Genomic DNA, 23,539 nt, shown 5'->3' on the forward strand with positions numbered 1-23,539 from the left:
CTGTTTAAAAGAAAATTATGGTGCATTTTTTGACTTTGTTGCCTTAAAGAGTGAACTTTTAGTAATGTTTTCGGACCCAGATATGGCAAAAGATAGTGTGTATGACTTACATCAATATATGTATGCTCTTCAGTTATCATGCGTTTTCCCGCAAATCTTCAAATTATGTGAGCTAGTATTAACAATACCAGCGACAAGTGCTGCAGATGAACGCTCATTTTCAGCTCTGAAGAGATTAAAAAACTACTTAAGAAATTCGCAGAACCAGGATAGGTTGTCATCACTGGCTTTGATGAACATTGAAAAGTCCTTCCTAAACAAACTGCAGTCCAAACCCAGCTTTCTAGATGAGGTTATTGATCTGTTTGCCAAGAAAAACAGAAGAATCGAGCTGAATTATAAACAATAAAGTAAGCATTAATTATATTCCAGGTTCACAACCCTGTCATTTGATGGCTATAAAATTGTGTTGATAATTATGTGTTATTTTAATATATTAGCTTAAATATACAATACATATTAAACTATTAGCTGTTTTCTTTTAAATAGAAGATAGAAACTATAGGGTATGTAGAAAAAATTTATATACACGTATATAAAGTTGCTTCCCTGCTTTCGGTATTCATGCTACGCCACTGGTGGCGCCAGAGCAATGCATAGTGTGTTGCAACTTACTGTGTTCTAAAACCCTGTTAACAAGCGAACGGTCCGCCATGTTTAAAAGTGAAAAACCTTTTAAAGGGTGTGCAGTCCGCAAAGTGTTAAAATAGACCATCCTCCTATCCAATGAGTATGAGGGGACAAGGAGGTCATGGAGTGAGGTTGACCACTCACATCCCTATGGTGCTGAGGTCAACAATGTAGAGCTATATCGCCTCTCCCCCATGGTATGGTGCTTGATTGATTAAGCACAGGGGTAGTTTTACCTTATCTAAAATAGACTATCAGCTCGCCCTTCCAAATTCATATTCATCCTCACATATTAAATTTTACACCACGTAGCTTCAGCAATGTATACTATATAGATAAACATATTTGTGAACTTCTTTTGTTTCCAGCAAGTCAGCACATGAGCTGTTGTTGCTAGTGTATGAAGTTCTGGACGAAGCTGTACAAAGCAATGACTTCTGCTCTGTAAGGCTGTTTTGCACAGCTCGAAATATCTTTGAACTGTATAGTGCTGTGGTACCAACACACCATAAGATGTTCCTTGAAACAATCCCACAACAAGTTGGTGAGTTCTGTGCTCAAGGTGCATAAGTTAGCATTGCCATACATCTTGGGTTATGGGGTGTATGGTATGGAGAATAGGGGAAGTATAATAATTGTCAAACTCTGTGGTTAATATGATCATGCTATAACCAGTTCCTTAGATTTTACTCACTTTGTGCACACACTTGTATTCATGAGCCATTTAGTTAATATCCTCCCAGAATAAAGGCCGTGCCATAGCTCATGCGGTTAGTCGCTGGCTTCCCACCGTGGCGGCCCGAGTTCGATCCTGGGTCTGATCAAGTGGGATTTGTCATGGACAAAGTGGCGCTGAGGCAGGTTTTCTCCGAGTACTTCGGTTTCCACTGCCAATCTTCATTCCACCAATTGCTCCACAATCACCCTCACCAATCATCTGGGGCTGGTACAATAGGCCAGAAGTAGCCACAGTACAAGGGCCTTAGTCCCACCTCACTAACAATAAAAAAAAATTCCAGAGTAAAGGTGTACACAGTCTTCCTTAGGTGGGCGCCAAACAGTACTTTGAAACAGTCTGCAGCCACTCCCACAGTCTTTCCAAGCGTCAGTTGTACTCAACTTGTGTTGTCGACAGCCTGTACAAGCTCTCAACTAAGAATATGATAACATTTTGAATTCAGTTTTAGCAGGTTGTCTAGGACTGAATGGCTTCTCCAAGTGGTAAATAATACATATTTCTATATCTTATACTCCTGTTTATGATGATATGGATCAGAATATGAAAGAGGCTTATTTTTTTAGCACAGGGGAAACTATGCCTTAAACCTCATGAAGACCAAGATGATCCAGTGATTTACGTAAAATGGGTTGTGACAGTATGAACTGAAATTGTTGAGAACTGAACCTTTTTGTTCCTTTGACTAAAGATTTTGGTTCCTTAAATTCAAAACTTTCTGAATCAGACTCTGTTCTTATTGTTTCAGCACTCTTTCACAACAACTGCATGTACCTAGCCCATCGTCTTGTGACGTTAGGTCATGAGTACAGTAGCCGATTTCCCACAGTTCTCAGGTCACACACATCCACCTTCATCGATCAAGTGACAGTGTTACGTGAACTGGGGATCAGCGTGTTTCTGAAGTTCATGCAGGGTCAACGAAAACAGATTCTAGATATTCTGAGAGACTCAGGTGAAATATATTTCTGGTATTTTGAATGTAATTCTTTCTCAAACAGTTAATAGTTATTCGACTGATGGTAACTACCTTGACTTTGCATAACCTGAATAATTTCTATCCACTTCATGTTTTCAAACCATTTTTCCTAAGATCATTTTGAATACACTTATCTGATGTACATCTAGGTCTGCCAGTGGAGTCTTCCACTGACACTTGCTAATTAGAATGATGGAAAACTGAATCAGTTTCCTAGTAACCAATTCCCTTACTGTAATTCTCTCAGGTGTAACCTACCTAGCAAGGTGTACAGTGGTACCTCATAATAAGAATTAGAAAGACCACGGCATGCAGTAGCGTAGTTGGTTGAGGGGCTATGCTACAAGCCGGAAGGTCGCAGGTTCAAGTCCCGATGAGGTCATTGGATTTCCTTCAGTTGACCTAATCCTTCCAGCCGCACTATGGCCCTGGGGTGCACTCAGCCTCTAACAGAAATGAGTACCAGGAATTAATTAAATAATTTTCCTGGGGAGTAAAGTGCGGCTGGCGCGTAAGGCTGACAACCTTACCGCCATCTTTGAGCCGATTGTCTACATAATGTGGGACCCTCAACGTCTCACAACCCTATGGGCCTTCATGGCCTTGTACAGGGATAGCTTTACTTACTTTTTTACTTTACATTCATAAGTATATTCAGGCAAATGTTTATAATATAGTAAAGGCGCTTCAAAATCATGTTCCATAGTTTACTGAAAAATAAAAGCGTCAGCTAATGTAAAAGGGTTCTTGAATATCTTTAACATACACTTAGACAGGTAATGTTGTAGGGCAGCATTGCATCAACATAGTTGCCAGCTATGCAACACTGAACAATGTACAGCAATTACTGTCCATTGCTGGAAAGTGGAGGTTTCTGGCATCTTTTCTGAGAAATCACCCAGTTGCTGATAGTTGACATGTTTGAGAAAAATTAAAAAAACATGGCAGTTTCATGGTTAGTGGGCAGTGATAACCCTTGAAGCACTGACAGTGACATTTAAGTCTATGGAAAAATTTCACACAACACTCATTTTCTTTCTTTCTTCCCTATATATATTTATTACAGCTGGTCTTTTCTGTCAATACCTGGCCCATAAACTCATTGTATTGCATAACATAAAGTGACTTTTGTACTTGCTGACCCTAAAATGTGTTAACAGTACAACAAGGAGCACAGCTGCAGGTTCAAGACTGAACTACAATTAAACACCACTTACTACCAGATCCTTATGCCATGTGCACTTCCAAGCTGTAAAACTGAAATAAAATCTGTCAGCTGTTATTTTCACAAAATCTTTTATCCTTGACATCTCAGTGAGTAAAAATTAGAGAACTGAACTGAATTGTAAATAATTAAATGCATTTATTAATGTTGTCATTATTGTGTGTTCAAATTAACAGTAAAAAAGGTAAAGCTGTATGTGTTTAACTAATTAAGCACTATGTTGTGAATGCATATGGGGAAGTGTGTCTGTAGATCCACATTTTCCTGACCTCAGCACTAGTTGGAGGTGAGTGGTCAGCTTCACTACCCTGCTGCTTTAACCCGGGGAAAGAGCCCCTGGTACCCATTGGATAGGAGGCTGGGTGGGCCCCAGAACTGGTCTGGATGACATGGAGAACATTCTTGACACTACCAGGATTTGAACTCCAGCTCCTCCATTGTCCAGCCTGTAGGCAGTCACTATGCTGGCTTCTCAAATTAACAGTAACCACGGTTAATATGGCAAACATGCATTGGAATAAAAATGACATACTAATTACACATTATATGCAATATATATTATTATATAGGTTTGGCAACACTAGGAGAGGATCCCAAAATTACACCAAGCATAGAGAAAGCTGTTCGACAGTGTCTGCGGCAAATGGAATTACTCCAGACAGTGTGGGAGAACGTTTTGCCTGCCAATGTCTACTGCAAAGCTGTAGGTGAGATATTGTTATGACAGCAGTATATGTATATGTGATTTGTGTTAGTTCAGGCAATAGGATGACTACTGCTGAATTGGAATTACCAAAATTATCTGTCCAGCGCACTCTTGGTGTAGGCCCCTCCCTTTATTGGCTGAACCTTCAAGATATTATGTAAACCGAAGCAGGTTGATGATTAGAAGTAACAAGTTGAATGATGGAATCACAAAACTACCATTCCAGAAGAAGAAAATGCTTTAGATTATTTTATATATATAAAAAATAGAGGTATGAAGTCGTAGAAGAGTGAAGTAGACCTAAATCAAAAGTACCAGTCTAAAGATGTGAGGAATCATATTTACTTAATATTGTTAGGTTGTCTACTGAATGCACTTGTTGAAGAGCTCATAATCCGAGTTACCACCGTAGAGGATGTGCCAGCCACCACTGCTGTTCACTTGGTCACCGTGTTCAGTGTTGTCATTAACAGAGCTCCACATCTGTTTCAGGTAACTGCATACTACATTAGAGGGGGGATAAAAAGCTAAAGCTCCAGTCTTGCACTTTTGATTATAGTAGAGCATGGGTGATCAACCTATGGCCCACAGCACTTCATGTGATCCCTTTAATGTATCAGTGAATAACTTAACACATTGCGGACCGGAGGGGCCATATGGCCCTCTACGTTTCCAAGCGTTGTGGACCGGGCGGGCCATATGGCCCTCTACGGTCACGTTATGTTGCAAAACGCTATATATCGCTTTATGGCTTCGTTGAATCGTAACTACTGCGTAGATGACCTCGGAAATGATTGCTGCCTTATCTAGTAACTCGACCAGAGTCATTTCCTGTCACAACCTAAACAAAATTGGCTTTGTTCTAATCCAAGCTTGCACGTATGAACCACGCAGCTACCAGTTCAACATGGCTCAGAGACGAAAGCAGTTGCGATCTCTCGGAGGACAGGAAATATTAGATATGTTCTCCGATGAGCTATCAGATTTGCCAACTGCTTCGTCTTCTGATAGCGAGGCCATTATCAGTGACAGTGACAGTGACAGTGACAGTGACGGGGGCCACAGGGCTGCCCAAAATGTGTCAAGTGAAAGTGAGAGCTCCGTTGAAAGTGCGAGTGTCGGGACAGCAATACCTACTTTCAAGGAAAGTACATATTTGTGGTACAATTAGGGTGAACAGAGGCATCTCTCCAGATCTGAAAGAGGAATGTAAACGCCTGAAACGTGGCGACACCGCATTCAGGAGGAAGGAGGACATTCTTCTTCAGTCCTGGAGGGATACTCGCGTTGTGAATATGGTTTCCACTATTCACAATTCGAGCATGATCGATGTTCAAAGACGACATGGGCAAGTAAAGAAGCCTCTTTGTATATCCGAGTATAATATGTTCATGAAAGGAGTTGATAGGGCCGACCAGTTCTTGGCCTATTATTCCATACCTAGGAAAACAGTAAAATGGATGAAGAAAGTTGCACTGTGGCTTATAAACTGTGCAATTTTCAGTTCATTTACGGTTTTAAAAAAGATGAACAGAAATTCTACTTTGAAATACAAAGCATTTCTGTTGAAACTGGCAAAAGCTTGGGCTACTGACGTCACGGTGGCGGCAGTACCTGTGTCAAACACAGACGTAGTGCAGTGGGGGCCATCAGTTCGCACCTGCCGGAGGTCTCAAGTACACCCCCCTGGCCGACTCTTGGGTGATATGCGGAAACATATTCTCGTGAAAATTGTGAAGAGTGAATATTGCAAGAAGAAACACCCTTCTAGGCAGTGCCGTGTGTGAGCAGACCACAAGAAGAAGAGTAGAACTGCCTAAATGTGCTAATTCTGTGTAATGCCTCTTCACAAAGGGGAATGTTTCCAGAGATATCACATGCGCAAGCACTTCTAGGAGCTCTGGTAAGTGTTCTCAAAAAATTTCAGTTCATAAAATTAATTAGGAGATTTTATATTAATTTTTAAAGTGAACAGTGCAGAAGTTAGGGTAGTAGGTTTAAAAACGCCGGTCCCCAGGGTGATTTAAATGTTTAAACCACCGGTCCGCAATGTGTTAAACTAGGGTCATTCCTAGAATAAGGCAAATCGGGGTGAATGCTCATGCCCTGCAGTTCAGTATCAGAACATTTGTTTCATTTTGTGGTTTCAGTAAAGGTAAAATAAAATGTAAAGCTCTCCCTCTAATAGGCCATGAAGGCTCATACAGTTGTGAGACGTCAAGGATCTCACATTTTCTCTAGACAGTTTGCTCATAGATGGCGGTAAGATTGTCAGCCTTAGGAACCAGCCGCCCTTTACCCTCCCAGGAAGATCCCAGTACTCATTTCTGTTAAAGGCTGAATTGACTGGAAGGATTAAGCAAATTAAAAACAAATCCACCTCATTGGGTCTTGAAACCATGACCTTCCAGCTTGTAGCATAGTGTCTAAACCAACTACGCTACTGCGTGCCCCTTGTGGTTTCAATAAATTTGATTTTGTTGAATGCCGAGTTCTTTATTTGAAAGGACTGTGGTTATCAGTAGTAAAGTTGTCCCTGTGCACTATGCCATTAAGGCGTATGGGGAAGTGGATGTACAGATCCACATTTTCTTGACCTTGGCACTAGTTGGAGGTACGTGCTCAGCTTCATGTGGTATGAGTAATAGTCACTAAAAATAGACGAGTAAGACCCCTCAGTATGTTAGTGGTCAGTTACTTCAGGTGGGCTGCCTGTGACATTTAACAACTGTTATCATTCTACATGTGCCATGTAGTTTGGAATTTGCTTATCAGTTCTTAGTAGTGACACTATCTTCAGTTTTCACTAGAACACATGTGACCTTAACATTGTTTCAAGATTTGTGTTTTATATTTCTCTAATTATTGGTCAGCCCACATCATTGACATGTTTGTTACATTTTGTACAGAATTGAGCATGTATTTGTGGTGAAGTTTCATGCCAGTTATAGTGGATGTTAAGGTTCTTCCAGTATGCACTGTTGACATTGAATTTAATTTAATTTGGAACAGTGCCTTGTCAAAAATATCATTCTTTCAGAAGGTTGTGCATTCTCTTCTTTGGCATATAGTGTTCTAAGTATGAAGTATATTTTTATGGTATCAGTTGCTTCTGGTCGGCTCTAATAAAGAAAACACATTTGATGGATAGAATTAGGCATGAAATGGACAAACAGAATCCTAAATTTTACATGGGCCTTCATTGCATTGTCCATCAGCAGTCACTTTGTGGGGGGGGGGGACACTTTCAGTTTGAACGTGTCATGAGAGTTGGGAACTTTATTCAGTCTTATGGACTTCACTGTCACCAGTTTGCCATTTTTCTAAGTTGATGCTGAATATAAGGATATTCTGAATCACACAGATGTCCAGGGCAGTCTTGAAATGTTTTTTTTTAGTTTTGAGGCTAGAAATAGAAATGTTTTTAAATAAGAATGGTAAAGGTGTGACTGAACTTCATGATGAAAAGTGGTTTTGGGATTTAACACTGCTGTGTTATCAGTAGGGACCGGATTTTAATGCCAATGCATATTTCTTTCTTGCAACCAGAAAGTATGCCCGTTTGGATAAATGTATGAATTACTTCATTTCTTAAATTTTGGACATGATCTGATGGTGCATACAAATGCATATTTTGCCTGTTTTATGAATAAGCATCATATTTTCGAAGATCTCTATTTATACTGCATATTTCCCCTTTAAAATGTTTTAATATATTTTAATTTTATGTTTTCAATTATGGTCATGTGTATACAATTTTTCTTTTCCATATTAGAATATGTTGCATATTTGACTCAGCATTTTGTCATGATTCATGTTTCTGATGCAATACCCAGGATGGGAATTCCTCGATCCCTGCACGCGTAACTTACCTCATCCGCGTATCATCAAAGTGGCCATGAAGAGATAGTCGGAAGCGTTCACATGTAGCCGCTATCAATGTAATACGATTCAATCTTGATCCGCGTACCATCAAAGTGTCTGCGAAGAGATTAGTTGGAAGCGTCCACATGTAGCAGCTATCAACGTAATGCTATTCAACCAATAAGGGACTTATTTATTTCCTAAGTCTCCATGAGGTTCGTTACACTTCTTCATTTGAAGCTGGGGCCATTCACATTAGTGGTGACTAGCCTGTAGTTAAGTTTGTTTAGCTTTCTGTAGTCATGCCGAAAGTGAAAGTAAGTCAGAAAACAAAATTACAGCTGTATCAGTGGGAGTTCGAAGGAGAGATGATAAGTATGGATAACGGAATTCTTTATTGCCGACCGTGAGAAAACGGTTGTGAAAAACGCTTTCAAGTGCTTCAGCATTTGAACACTAATATACACAAAGAGAATATTAAAATTAAATCCACGAAAAGTGCTCCTGTTCAAAAATTGCTTAGTGAATTTTCTAATAATAGTTTTTCAGTTTTCCTCTGATTTATGCGAAGCCGTTTCAGCAGCAGATATTCCACTGTGAAAACTAACAAATCCTACTCTGAGAAACTTCATAGAGAAGTATACACAGTGCAAAGTGCCGGATGAATCTGCTGTGCGCAAAAATTACGTGAAGCAGTGTTATGCTCTTACAATTGAAAGCATTAGAGATAAGATTCAAGATAATTTTGTGTGGGTATCAATCGACGAAACACAAGATTGTGAGGGACGGTTTATTGCAAATTCTATAGTTGGATCCCTTAATGAGAATGAACAATCTACCCCATATCTTCTTGCGGTAGAGCAATTTTAAACCACAAATAGCTCCACAGTTTCTGGATTTTTATCAAATCCATGAATTTACTATGGCCGAATGGCATTCAGTATGAACGCGTATTGCTCTGTGACTGATGCCACAAGTTATATGATGAAAAAGCCGGTACTGCTCTTGAAGTTATATTTCCAAATATGACACATTTGACTTGCCTTGCCCATGGGTTGCACCGTGTTGCAGAAACAATTCGTGCAAATTTTCCGCTTGTTGACAAGTTGGTGTCTTCTGTGAAGAAGGTATTTGTTAAAGTGCCATACAGAAAAGAAGCCTTTAAAGCAATAGCACCGAGCGTTCCACTTCTGCCAGAACCAATTTTAACATGATGGGGCACGTGGCTGTGTGCAGCTAGTTATTATACTGAACATTTAGAAACAGGAATGTTGTGAATACATTTGATCCCAAAAGTGCAGCATCAATTTAAATTGCCCAAGATGTACTAAAAAGAGCAGAACTAGAAACTAATCTTTCCTATATATCTGCTCACTTCTCTCATCTTCCATCCGCCATTTCCTCACTGGAGGCAAGCAATAGCAACACTACTTTGTATCAGTCATTAAGTGTGTTCAAAACCACTGTTTCCAAATTGAATTCGGTTCCTGGAAGAGTAGGTGAAGTAGTAAAGGAAAAAGTACACAGCATTCTTTAAAAAAATCCAGGATATGAACAAATTTTGTGAAATTGAAGAAATTTTATCCGGTAAACGTACTGAACTGCCAAGTAAAATATCACTAACAGTGGAGCAAATAGCGGCTTTTGTACTTGCGCCCTACGTTCCTGTGCAGTGGAAAGAAGTTTTTCCGGCTATAAGGACATATTACGAGACAATAGGAGACGACTAACTATGGAAAACCTAGAGCATTTAGTAATCGCGAACTGCAACAGAAGAGAAGTTGGAAGTTCGGAGAGCTGAATGTGAGTACCAATGGTTTTATTAATTTGTAATGAAATATGTTGGCTTTGTTGCATGATTTGTATTTAAGTATAGCTTTTTATTGCAAATGAACCATTCAGTGATTACATAAAATGAACTTAAATATTGATTTGTTGGTCTTAAAATAAGGTAAAATCAATTTTAATATTTGGTATAAATTTTTATGTGCATATTTCAGAAGTTTTTCATGCATAAATGCATACATATTTAAGGGATTATAATGGCATAAAAATCCGGTCCCCAGTTATCAGCCACCATATAGATTACTCAAACACCAAACTTAAAGGGCACCATATAAATCTCTTTCTGATATGTTTAGGGCTGTCATAGTATTTGAAATGAAGCTGAAACTATTTTGGAAACTGTTGGAAAATGACACAGGTGTGTAATTTCCTCCGGTCATTTGCTTTCAGCGACTGTCATAATCATACATAGCCTTGAAAACCCCATTCTTTTTTGAAGTCAGTGATCCAGAAAAATTTAAACTTGGACTGCAGTGTGACTCAATTTTGCACAGTAGTTTCAGCCAGGAAACTTTAATCGCCTTTTATGGTTCTATACCATTGTCAATAGTCTGAGGTACTTGAATCATGAAATTTGGTATATATCTGGTAGCATGTATACCTGTGTACAGGCTTCTTCACACATAAAACAACAAAACAAAGTTTGTTCACAACTATGTGAACTCTCTTGTAAGGCAGGATCAATTTTCCTATTAACAAGGCAATTTTAGGTTACTCTTATCTAATATTCAGTTTTATGTTGGTTATGGTGGCGATATTGAATGCGCCAGTCCTCATAGTGTATTATATCTTAGTGTGACCCTTCCTGCCTAAAAGTTGACAAACCTGCAGTATTAAGATGATGCAGGCTGATGTAGGCTTTAGATTAAAGGGCCTTTTTGTAGCTCGTATGTCCTTGCTGTAAGTCAGGCCAGGACCTCATTATTTGTCATTGCTATTAACAGTACACATTTATTACTACTGACAGTCTGCACACCAACACCATATGACCTTTAGTCATTTTACCATATGTGCATTATGAATTCATATAAACTAGTTTGTGTCTTTTCACCTTTCTTTTGCAAGTTCTCTGATTCTCTTTGAACACTCTGATAAACGTTGTATGAGAAGACCTTCTCTAATAACACCAACATAATCTTTGTATAAGTCATATGACTTCTGCTTTACATGAAACATTAGTTTTCTTAAGTGTACAAAACAACTGTAGAGCTTATGATGATTTACAAGTTTTATTTTAAACGTTTTCCAATTTGAATACGTAGCAGCAGACAGTAGTAATTTATGACTTCAATGTGAACATATCTGCAAGTGTTGATCACTGTTGAAATGTCAGTATGATTTCCGTTACCAATTTCATTTGTGATGCTGTGAAGATGAGTACATGATTTACTAGCTATTTCATCCAACTTCCTAGGAGTTCCATCAGGATGGGGAAATTGGTTTATATAGAAGATAAATAAACATCATGGCCAAGTGAGGCTCTCAAAATTGCAAGAATAAAACACACTTGGAAAATGTTGGAGTATGTCCTTGCTCTTGTTTTAAAAACAATCTAAGTGCTATTAATGTGATATCTGTTTGCCTTAGGAACATGGTGAGGTACATCGGTTTGTAAAACGATGGCAGAAGTTTAGAGAACTGGTTCTAATTCTGGGGGCTAGTCTGAGAGACATAGATGACAGGTGGGCTGACAGCAAAGGACCTCTTGCACAAGAATTTACACCTGAAGAAGTTAAGCAGCTGATACGAGCCCTATTCCAAAACACAAAGAGAAGATCTGCTGTTCTTGCAAGAATAAAATAATGCTGATTTGGAGGAAAGTTATCATGAATTTCTTTTCCATACATTCTTTATGCCCTATCCATCTCACCCTTCATTTGATCACCAACATCTGGCAAGGCGTAAAAATCAGGGTGCTCCCCATTATGCATTTTCCTATAGCTTTCTATATCCAAATATTCTCCTCAGCACCCTTGCTGTGGTTTTCCCTTAATGCAAGGGACCAACTTTCACACCCATACAAAACTAGGTGAAGAAAAAATATTCTAAATTGAATGGTAGAAAGCAGTTTATCTGCATTTATTTGATAAATGCAGTTTTGATTTACTACGTAGGTCATACCGGAAGTCAAGAGCAACTTTTTTTTGCATGCAACCTGGGAACACCAGAGTATGGTGGTAGGTGGAACCAGCTGTTGTGTTAACCTTGAGTGTCTTGTGACATCAATAGCTTGCATCATGTAACCAGTATCACTCCTAACAAAATGGCCGACCATGTTGTTTTGTTAGTGTGCTGTCATTGAATTTCTTGTGAAAGAGGAAATCCCTGCTGCAGAAATTCACCAGAGACTTCAGCATGCTTATGGGTGCAAGCAGTGTTCAAAGATGGGTGAAAAATTTTAAAGATGGGAACACCAGCATCGAAGATGAGCCTCGGAGCGGTCGTCCTCGAACAGCCTCAACTGAACAGAACAAGGAAAGCGTGGATGAGATCATATTCAAGATGACAGGCATGTGATTATGGACACAAGAGCCCAAAAACTTGGAATAGGGCACGGTGCAATACAGGAGATGATTGAAAGCTTGGGCTATAGAAAAGTTTGTGCTCGTTGGGTCCCGTGGTTATTGACAGAAGACCACAAAGGTCAGTGAAAAGCCATCACCTCAGAACTGCTGCAAATATCAACACGAAGGCGATGATTTTTTGCTCTGTACTGTGACATGTGACAAAAAGCTGGTTTCACCATTTCGAGCCTGAAACGAAACGGCACTGTGTGGAATGGCACAATTTGCATTCTCTATCAAAAAAGAAGGCAAAGACAGTGCCATCAGCTGCGACGGTGATGGGCAGTCTTCTGGGATGCAGAGGGGTTTATTCTGCCCGAATTCCTGGAACCTGGCCAAACCATCAATGCTGCTTGTTATGTCCAGATGCTGCACAAGCTCCGTCGTGCATTGCGCGACAAACATCCAGGAGGAAACATCAACGCTTGCCTCACGCTGGAAGCAATTGCAAAGATGGGGTGGGAAGTTCTTCCACACCCCTCCTATAGCCCCAATCTGGCACCCTCCGACTACCATCTTTTCAGATTTGTGAAGGATCAGCTGCATGAACAACATTCTGAGACGAAGGGAGGCAATTCAGAAAGCAGTGCATTAGTGTCTTCTGATGGCTGGAACGAAAGTTTACAGAAGGGGAATTTTCAAACTCCCAGAACACTGGGAGAAATGTGTACAAAGAAGTGGCGATTATATGGCAAAATAAAGAAAGGTCTGTAGATTGAGGTGGTGTATTTGGTTTGTCAATAATAAAGCATGTTACTTTACAAAAAATTGTTGCTCATGACCTTCAGTACGACCCTCGTATTACTCCCAAATATCAGTACTTCACATTTTCAAGGGCCCATTGTTTTTTTTTGTCCTGCAGCCTGGTGAGACAACATATACTTTATTCTCCACTTTTATTCATGGACCAAGCCCACTAGTGTATAATTTTTCTTTAGGAAACTTGGTAGTTATATAGCTAGCCAAGTGGCCTCCGTAGTCTAGAGGTAACGTTCCCACCTCATGACTTGTAGTACGCGGGTTCAAATACCCGGCGGAGGTCATCGAACAAGTCCTCCGGGAGGGACTTCAAGCTGTGGGTCCCGTGTCGTAGCTTTATGGCACGTAAAAAAACCTCATATCTCCAAAGGAGGTCACTGAGCCAAAATTGTGGACGTTTCCCACCCAACAGCAGTCTATAATACCTCTGGTAGATGGGGGAAGCATTATAGATACCTCTGAGCCGATCTCACTGGCTGGGCGGGACTGATGGCAAGTACCAATACCGGTAGGTAGGTAGGTACTGGTAGAAATCATAGAGGGAAGCACAATGGACCATTACAGGTCTAAGTGCATGGGGAAACCAACCCTCTCCAAATAACTAACTATATAGCTAGCCAAGCCTTCTTCTAAGGTACATCATGATGGGATAACCTTGCCCTTTTCAGGGCTTTCGTTCTTTTTCCTTCCACAGTCTATCCTGTTGACTTCTGATCTTAGTCATTTTAAGTTCCATCTCCTTCCTGCCTTTACTGTTCATATTTTTTTTAGTATTTATACATTCTTCACCTTTTTTCTCTTACCAGCTATGGGTCTAGCCCGTTTTAGACAATTACAATGTTACATTTTGCTGGCTCTGTATTATTTTACAAAACAGCCTAAACCACCCCCTTCCTGTACTGTCTGCTGGTTATACCTAAAGTACCATAAAGAGCAAACTAATCCCAGGGGTGGCTGAATGGATCCCTTGAATGATGGGGCTGCAAGCTGAGCTTGATTTAGCTTCGTGCTGTCACCTCAGGCAGATTACCCTGGTTTCTGTGTTGTTCATTTCCTCATCTAATCCTACCTTCAGACTGTCACCATCATTTGGCCTTGGCCCTGTAACCTAAGTAAAAAGTATCCCCGTAACAGGCTGTGGTGGCCCATAGGGTTGTGAAATGTTGAGGTTCCATTTTCTAGACAATTGGCTCATAGATGGTGGCAAGGTTGTCAGCCCTGTGTGCCAGCCATCCTTTACCCCCAAGAATATTCCTGGTATTCATTTCTGTTAGAGGCTGAGTCAACCTCACGGCCATAGTGCGGCTAAAAGGATTAGGTCAATTGAAAAAAATTTGAAATCATCAGGACTCGAACCCGCAGCCTCCTGGCTTGTAGCATAGTGCCCCATAACCTAACTATGCATCTGGATGTTAACAATCGAGCTGTGGTCATAATTGTATGCAAGCGGAGTGGATAAAAAGTAAAACACAGACACTTCTGTCTACACACATCATGAACTTAGCCTCCTGTCCAATGGGTACCATTGCTTGGGAGGAACCTGCTGCCCCCATCCTCTCTATATTGACCACAACAGCCATGGAAAGAAGAAAATCCTGATGGTTCTCTAAGTTTCCAGGCTGCAAAGCAACAACAGAAGTAGGTGCTGGTGACATGGAAATAGTCTTCAAAAAATGTATCAATGATGTGATGTCCCAAGAAATATCAACCATGTCTTCACATATTTGGTACAGTACAGCAATACAAAAGTTGGGAATCTGGCTCACTTGATTCAGCGGAATGGTGTTGCTTTTGAATGTATTAGGTGTACCATCCATTCACTTCACCACCAGCAAGTAGCACAGGGTATTGTAACAGGCATCAACATTTCTATTCCTTGATGGTGGAACCATCATAGAGATTTACTAAAGATGAAAACATATGACAGCATAATGTTTCTGCCATAGTGGCTACACTGCCAACAGCATCAACTAACATGTACTATTAACCGTAACCTTTAAACGCCGCACTTCTGAAATGGTGGTAAGCTTGAGCTGGTCAGAGTTTATTTAAATGCACGCGGCTACTGTGTTTAAATGTCTGTTCCTGTTAGGACACTTTTTATACAAAGTGTTATACTCTATTTTTAATTTTGATGCGTACCGCAAAAATGGTTTCCCAGTTCTTCACAGAGTTGTTCTGTATTATAAGTTCATTTCTGTTTGTAACACTTGACAAATTTTAGCACTCTCCCTGGTGTCATAAAACAGATGGAAGCAATAAAATCATTTGGTCTTTTGCTAGCACTGCTTACTCTCTTCAGATTTTCGAAATCTTTTGACTAAAGGACAGAAGAATGAAAGAATGACTATTCAAGAGAAAGATAGAGGGGTCCCTTCTTCAGTGCTAGGTCCTTTCCTTATAGCTGCAAGAGATTATTGCCCTTTGTAGGGTCGTGAACAGTTATAATGTGGCTGAGATAGTGCAATCTGTTTTCTGTGCGTTCATAGTGAAATCAAATACCATAGTTTCATTTCATCCTATATATACATCAAGCAGATAGCAAAAAAGGTATGTACATCGAATTTTACTGTATATTTTTAACACATTAATCTGCAATAAAAGTACTGGCTAATGGATGATTTTGGGCATAACTCATACATATATCTTTTGTTGTTGTTCACTTAGGTATTATTTTAATTCCTCTATTATGGTTTTGCTGAAGTCTGGTAATTACTACATTTAAAAAGAAATATTTAGGACTGTTTCATGCGCTTCTACTAGCAGACTTTAAATGCCCGACTGGCCAAAATGGGGTACTTTGGCCATGATGACCATACTAATCACTGGCCTGAACGGGGCACTTAAAGGTTAAAAGCTCAACAGCATTTATGAAGAAATCCATCTTCTTGGATGTCATACTGTCCACTGAAAATCAACCACCATTCCAGAATGTCTCCCCTCCCTTTGCTTGTTACCTGCTTCGGTTTTTCTATTACACAGCATTACATCCCAGAACTGTTATGTGTATACGTTACTAATCCCTGTGCACCACACATGCCAAAGTTACTGCTATATCCCAGCAACTTTTTCTTCCATATGACGGCACAGAATAACTGAAGTGAGCCATGCATTCAGTTCAAAATCTACACACATGCTGCAGCTGACAACTGCCCACAACTCAAATGAACACTGCATCAAGTACTCACATCCACGATATACTACACTTGAGCTGAGGGAACATTTTCCATCACTACACATGGCCACATTACTCCCATAATAGCAACTAAATTCAGAATCACACTTCAGACCTTTCCTTACTTTACTGTCCACGACTACTGCATGAAATTTATCATTCACTGTGACATACAACCCTCTTAACTAGTTATATTAAATGGTCACCATGATAGCACATTAGTGCATGAAATGTGTCCAAGGATAAGGACACACCATTTACTCGGATGCAATGGTTGTCCAGGCAAGGAGTAATGAAACAAAGGCTAGTAAGGAACATAATTTATTCAAATTTATCTTCACATCCACCAACCAGAGTATTAAAAATGGAACATGAGCTGAATGATTTAATGAGCAGCAGATGCAACTATTCCTGACTGCATAGTGTAATAGTAATACTGACAGTTCTATACTGTAACAATATGTAGATTTTTTTTTGTTATATCCTTCCACATCACACAGTCAATCCACACACCCCTCGACATGCTAATACAACTAGGCGCAGCAAGACTTATATAAGCCACCCAAGCCTATTAAAGAGAAAAAATAATTCCAAAACTTGATTTTGAAGTCACTGTACACAAAATAATATCCCACTCTGGTAGCACTGGAAAATTGTAAAACCAAGCTTACAACCTGTGCTACTTCGGTTCAATTTCATCCTTACCAAAACATGAGCAAGTATCCTCTGAAGGGACTAATCAGAACACCTGAATCATGTCTATTCACATGCGTAACAGTTTATTACCACAATCTCTACGTGTAGCATGACCAATTTATAATTAATCCAATTCTGAATCAGAGATGATACTTCACCACAAGAACAATTATCTGTATAATTGCCAATGCCAACTAATTAAAAATATCCTTAATTTTGCCTCTCTACCCAAACTGCAGTACTTTTCACTGAACTCACAAACTACTGAAAAAGAATACATGGAATAAAGTGCATAATATGGTGGCATAAGCTTAGAGAACTTGTTTCAATTTTTGTAACACTGTCAGCAGATGTTAATGTAAAGCAAGTGGTTGTACCCAAGTTTACACCAAAGGAGAGATAGCTGATACAAGCCTTATCCTGATACACGGACCAGATCAGCTGTTTTTACATGGTTGCTTAAACAACGCTGTCAGTACTCACACCACATATCAACCCAGCTATTCCTGTATGCACCACTTAAAAGTGTATTTAAAAATAGTAAAGTTGCAATGTATGGGCCATCACAATGCTTTGCCTTCAAAGAGTGTTACAGTCGTATCTGTAATTCTTCCATGCCGAATCCCCCCCCCCCAAAAGAGTAAGAAGACGATACATCTTATTCATCATGTCCCCTTAAAGAGTTCTTGCTGAATAAGTGGGCACAAAGGTTTTGTTTTCACATACATTTAATACAATTTGCAGAGCTCAAACTATTTTAATTGAAAGTTCCTAGAAAGTTTCGTGTTATCAAGTTTTCTTTCCATGAGGAAATAGAAAAATACAAGCAAAGTAACTAAAAATAACTGAATACCACTCAACATGTATGGCACCATCTTGCGATGACAATTCACAAATGCAGAGCACTATTTTTACTGAAATGTAAACACTTTTTCATTACAAAGTTATTTGTTCGTAGAACTTGCCCTTTAAAACTTAGGTGAGCACGAAGACACATAGCCTGTAGCTTACATCTCGAAGCTTTGACAACTCATGCGTAGAAACTGACCATATATGAACGTCGTATCGCTGAAACATTTTCCCCTCTTTCTCTTGTAGATCAAATTTGCGGTCGTGAAGTTAGGGGACTGTAAACATTGGAACACAAACATATGTCTATCATAGGAGCAAGTATGCATAAATGGTCGACAAGATCTGAAAATGCTTTCACTGCTTTTTCATGCATTATTATTTCAGCAATGTAAAATGTGATGGCAAATTCTTTTGGCTTTTATGCAGAAAAATTTATTTCCATCATGCAGCCATTCCAGGGTTGTAGTAGTAGTACAGTAGTAATAGCAATGCGTAGCAGTTACATGGAGCTGATCATGCTATGATGTCTACTTTATAATGTATTACACTATCTTCTGGTTGTCCACCCCCTCCAATAACCAACATACTGATTGAAACTTTGGAACATGTACATGGGAGATAATTCGGAGTATTATTAACCTCTCCAGAAATGTGAGGTTGGGAGTGTGCAGTGAACTTCACTGCAAATATATATTAAAAGGTTCGTAGTACCTGGATCCTTTTCCCTGCAACACGCCCCGTTAGTATGCATCACCTGATCGACTTGCACCGTAGCCAAACGAACCCTCGGAACTTCCATAGTCCCTGGAGCTGTAAATAGTCGTAGTAGTATTCGTAGGAAGGGGGGAAGTGGCATCTACATATAGTGAGGCACAGTAACACATATATATACACACATATATCGAAGCACAGTTTGGTGATCACTGATAAACTGACGATTTTCAACATGTCGCCGAACTGTCATAAAGATCGTAGGAAAATTATGCAATGAAGCACCTTTTGATTGAATACATTACAGAATACACTAGGTTCTGTATAATTAAAGTAGTCCACAAGAAAAAATGCCATGAGACGTCTGCCTAGTCCGATGGAAGACCTACATGCCTTCAATGATGTTTATCGCAGGTGACCGAGGACAAGTCATTAATACACAAAAATCAATTATAATCGATGCTGTGGGTGCTTTTCACCCATTGTGTATGCACTGTCATGTTTAAATATGGACTGCAAATTGTCTCATGACAAACACATTGTTCTTTTTTTCTTGCGAAGATTCGTGTATGTAGTGTAACGTTGAGTTTAACTGGATAAATACCTGCCACGCCCCACTGGTGATCGACTGCGATACCTTGAAGACCCAGAATCTCTGCCACTGTAGTAATCATTTCCATAGCTGTCTCCTCGGCCACCATTGCGATCGTAGTCTCGACCACCTCCATAACTTCCACGCCCAGAGCCGTAGTCATCTCCATAGCGCCCCCTGCTACCCCTTGGACCCCCTCTTCCACCTCGGCCCCCGCGAAAACCACCCCTGTCACTACTATAACCACCCCTGCTACCTCCTCTTGGAAAGAAACCCCTCCCCCCACCTCGGCTGCCACGGAAGCTTCTACCCCCACCACGCCGACCCCGAGAGATCTCTACCCTCAATTTAGACCCCATCAAATCAGAGCCATTCAAATTGTCACAGGCTGTTTCTGCTTCATCTTCGTTGGCAAACTCTATGAAGGCAAAGCCTGGAGGATTGAATGCAACCCACACACTGTTCAACTTCCCATATTTCTCAAACTCAGACTCCAAGTCCTCCTTCTTGATTCCATCACTCAGACCACCTACGTACACACGGGTGCCCCTTAATTGATAACCTGAACTCATCTTTCAATCTGAAAGAAAAATGCAGAAATTCTTTTCCTTCCCACAAAGTTCAACATTTTATCAACATCTCTGCTCTTAAAAAAAAAAAGAAAGAGCAGCACACATGAATTACAATCCCAATCAGGATGACAGCTATCTTCCAAATACCAATTCAACATATTACCAAGAATTCAATTACTTTCTTGTCTTCAGACAGACCTCTAGCATACTATTTGACCCATGTTACACACAACTTACCAATACCACAAACAAAAAGAGAAATACTAACATATAACCAGTTACCAAGACTGTACAACAGTAGTTTTATGCAGATTCAAGCTGTATGCATATCATTTTCAAAAACACACATTACATTTTAATTCAGTTCACTTTGATCTTTACCACTGGAAATGATTATGTTGCAGTAACATCTCGGTATTTCACAAAGGATCATGAACCTATTACAGGCCAAAAGTAGATCTGTTTTGACTCACAGTATCAACCTCAGGTCCAGCAATGGTCTCAACACCCCTATGGCCTGTCCTACATTACTATATACCTAATGAAGGCACTAAACCTCCAAAATGGGACCACTCGACAAAATTTGTGGACATCATGTAAACACACTCATAATGAATGCCCAGCACCCTGCAAACGTTTTATAACAAAATTCGATGTCTTTTTTTATGGTTCCTGTAAATATAATGGTTGCACTATTGTAACAAAGCAAGTATATCAGGTCATTACTCATTTCGCACGTGATAGCCGACAAACATTAATGCAAACGAAAATGGTCATATTGTTCCAACCACTTCTACCACAGTAAAAAAAAAATTGTGGGGGGGAATCCTCACTGCAATTCAATTATATTTTGCGCAACATAAAGCTCATTTTGTATAACCTGAACTAACACTACCTCACGAAAATCACAAAACATGGCTCACAATTGTGTGCTATTTCGACCATGACCACACCCTGATGGAAATAAAGCCCGCGTTCAATTTGGTTCCCACATAGGTGTCCGTCGAGGGTTGTCTGCTGGGATATAACGAAACTACATCCCTTAAATTCAAAATGGGCCAGATTTATTTCACCTGCTAACGGACACCTCAATTTTTCTCCCTAGCGTGTCAAACACAAATTCTACCAATATAAGTTTCTGGTATTGACGCCATTGTAGTCTGGCCGGTCCTTTCTGACGCTTTGTAGAACGCCGGTAAAGGTTTGCAATAGTACACAGGGTCAAATCGCACTTATATTCTTCAGTCGCCAATGTGTGAACTTCGAATCCCGCGTGGAAATCATACATTATACCCACAAGAAGAGATATATTTCAAAACCAAAACACCCAACTGTCTTGAATCTGAAGCTTACGCTATTAACAACAACCGTTTTAAACCTCACTCTTTCTCTTATAGTACAGGCATCATTGTATACAGCTTTCACCGCTATTAAAATGGCGGCTACCGAAATATTTAATTTTCCGCAAATACTCAACAAGTATGATATAATCGCTGTTAAATATGTTATGTCAAAAAGTCTATTTCCGTTTTCTAACAGGTTTCGTTTACCTCTAAAATCTTCCGTATTTATAAATACAACCGAAACTCAGATCTCCGCAGCAACCACACGCGTTCTTACCACAGAGAAGACAAGCAAGGAGAAGCTCTCCAACGCGCGCTTCAAAATCGATATGAATTTGGGGTTTACACAAACCAATAAAACGGAAACTTGTAACCTCTACACCAGTTCTAAAAAGACTCATTCATCTCGATTATCACACTCGTTGGAACTCTTATAGTAGTTTTATCAACTGTTTTAAAGAACAATCTACATTCTGATTTAATTTCTCTCTTGATAAATTTTTCTAATAAACATAACGAACAATACGAATTATGATTCACCAGTAGTTGATTGGCACCTAGTGACGTCATGTCAAGAAATCTCGGAACGAAAATACAAGTTTAAAAGAGCGTGAGATACAGCATCATTTGTTAAATCATGCGTGAAAGCATAAAATAAGATTCACATTTTTGCAGTAATTCTGTATTTATTAATACCTCGTCCCTAATAATTTAAACTGTGGCGCATTAGTATTTCAGACATAAAAATAATTCAAATGTGATTCAGTGTACTGCAAATTCAGATGTAAAATTGAGTCAGTAATTTTACTTTAGGTTTTATCATTTGTTACCCACTATTTATCAACTGAACAATTTATCAAATTTATGGACATGTACATCAACCACTGCAGCATTACACAACTAATTATACTTGTACAGCTCTTTACACATGAATTCCCCCTCCCACTTCTCTCAGTGTATCCAACTGAACAACTGTAAACATGAAACAGGAAATAAAACAAAAGGATAGAAATCCGTAGAGTTTGTGTGTAGATTGTACGTTATTGAAGGAGGGCGTCAAGTTTTTAGTTTTGGTTTGTAACGAAATTGATGTCATGTGGCAGTGTATATGCTGCGAGTGTATTTTAACATTGAGTGTGTGTTTTTTTAGAATGTTTTTGAATGCATGGGTCCAATTCACATTCATTGTTTAGTAATGTTTCTGCCATACCAACCTTTTCCGAAAATACAGTTTTCCAGTAAGAAAGAAAGATATTTACTCTTATATAGAATGAAAGGCCAACGAGTGTAAATGTGTTAGGAACTGTTAATTATAATATAAAATTTGGTGGGAAGGTATTAAGAGATATCTGTTGTTTCAGAAATCCATGAGGTACCTGCTGATTTCTTACACCATTTTAAATTTAATAACACACACAGGTATTGGGTAACTGTAGTATTTTCCCCCGTTTTGTACTCGAAAGATAGCCTTAAACCTAATTGCAGGGGAAACATTTGAGAAATGAATGTGGTCTTCTGTTGCTCTCCCCTCCCAGCCCAGTAATGTTTCCGTCCTCAGCACTTCACTGTCATGCACTGGTTACTGTTGCATCGTTTTCAGTTGTTACTCTGTAGTATTACATAAATTGGTATGATGTAACCAAATCTTAGTTGTACGTGTCATGTGCAGTGATTCCCTTTTTTGGCGCTGTTAGCAGGAAAAGAAAGGAACTGGTTACTTATCTCAGTGGGTCATAGAGGGAATGGGGAATAGCATCAGCAAGGATGCCGGTGACTGAACAGGAAGTGAGGATATACTGAGTGAAATGCTTGGAATTGAGCCTATTTCTCAATGTTGGTGACTGTATGAAGTGCAGGAAAGTCATGTAGTACCCTCCATAGCAATACAGTACAATAGAAGCAGCTCCTTGAATTCAGTCTCAGCTATCAGAAGTAAATAATATCATCACAAAGTTAATAGAAAGTCCGTCGAGTGTAACAATTTGTAGGTCACTTCTTTATCACTTCTGCCTTACATGTTTCGGTTTGACACAACCATCATCAGAGGCACTTACTACAATTATGAAAACACTGTCATTGTTTATGATGTTCACAGTTATGTTTGTTGTCTGGACGCTGCTACAATATGTTGACGTGTAAAAGCACAACACTTGCTAGGATAGTTGAGTACACTATCAATTCTCACTTTCCATCCGAAACTGTTTTTAAGTTAAAACGCTAATGTTAAAAT

At 39.5% G+C, this 23,539-nt stretch overlaps 3 protein-coding genes across 8 annotated transcripts in view; 2 read left to right on the forward strand and 1 right to left on the reverse strand.

Moving 5' to 3' along the window:
• Positions 1-12,218, forward strand: part of LOC111863353 (centromere/kinetochore protein zw10 homolog) — a gene marked incomplete at its 5' end in the record, with an annotated part of 36,630 nt that extends 24,412 nt beyond the window's left edge. Inside the window, 5 exon segments of the mRNA XM_023849602.2 lie at positions 1,059-1,234; positions 2,175-2,381; positions 4,200-4,337; positions 4,695-4,828; positions 11,633-12,218. Coding sequence (XP_023705370.1) covers positions 1,059-1,234; positions 2,175-2,381; positions 4,200-4,337; positions 4,695-4,828; positions 11,633-11,848 — 871 coding nt within the window. The 3' untranslated portion in view covers positions 11,849-12,218.
• Positions 12,219-16,848: 4,630 nt separating this feature from the next.
• LOC111863354 (RNA-binding protein Rsf1) lies at positions 16,849-21,672 on the reverse strand. 2 transcript variants are annotated; one of them, XM_023849608.2, is made up of 4 exons: positions 21,587-21,672; positions 19,407-19,974; positions 18,803-18,901; positions 16,849-18,366 (listed from the first exon to the last, which is right to left on the reverse strand). In XM_023849608.2, exons 2-3 carry the CDS (start codon positions 19,964-19,966, stop codon positions 18,832-18,834), a joined length of 630 nt encoding a protein of 209 aa, XP_023705376.1. In that variant the 5' UTR covers positions 19,967-19,974; positions 21,587-21,672; the 3' UTR covers positions 16,849-18,366; positions 18,803-18,831. The 2 variants fall into 2 exon arrangements, with proteins under 2 accessions (XP_023705376.1, XP_023705375.1); XM_023849607.2 differs by having other exon boundaries at positions 21,517-21,621.
• A 108-nt stretch (positions 21,673-21,780) lies between these two features.
• LOC111863355 (HMG box-containing protein 1) overlaps positions 21,781-23,539 on the forward strand; it is a 32,944-nt gene continuing 31,185 nt past the window's right edge. Inside the window, exon 1 of one of the 5 annotated variants that reach the window (XM_033751031.1) lies at positions 21,781-21,919. Coding sequence is in view for 2 of the 5 variants with exons in the window: in XM_033751028.1 (XP_033606919.1) it covers positions 22,475-22,547 (73 nt within the window). In the remaining 3 variants the exon portion in view is untranslated. Of the gene's footprint in view, positions 21,920-22,281; positions 22,548-22,675; positions 22,729-23,539 lie in introns of those variants that run through there. The other 4 variants (XM_033751028.1, XM_033751030.1, XM_033751029.1 and 1 more) reach the window with 4 other exon arrangements.

This window comes from Cryptotermes secundus, unplaced genomic scaffold (assembly GCF_002891405.2).
Source record: "Cryptotermes secundus unplaced genomic scaffold, Csec_1.0 scaffold509, whole genome shotgun sequence".
Lineage (NCBI taxonomy): Eukaryota > Metazoa > Arthropoda > Insecta > Blattodea > Kalotermitidae > Cryptotermes > Cryptotermes secundus.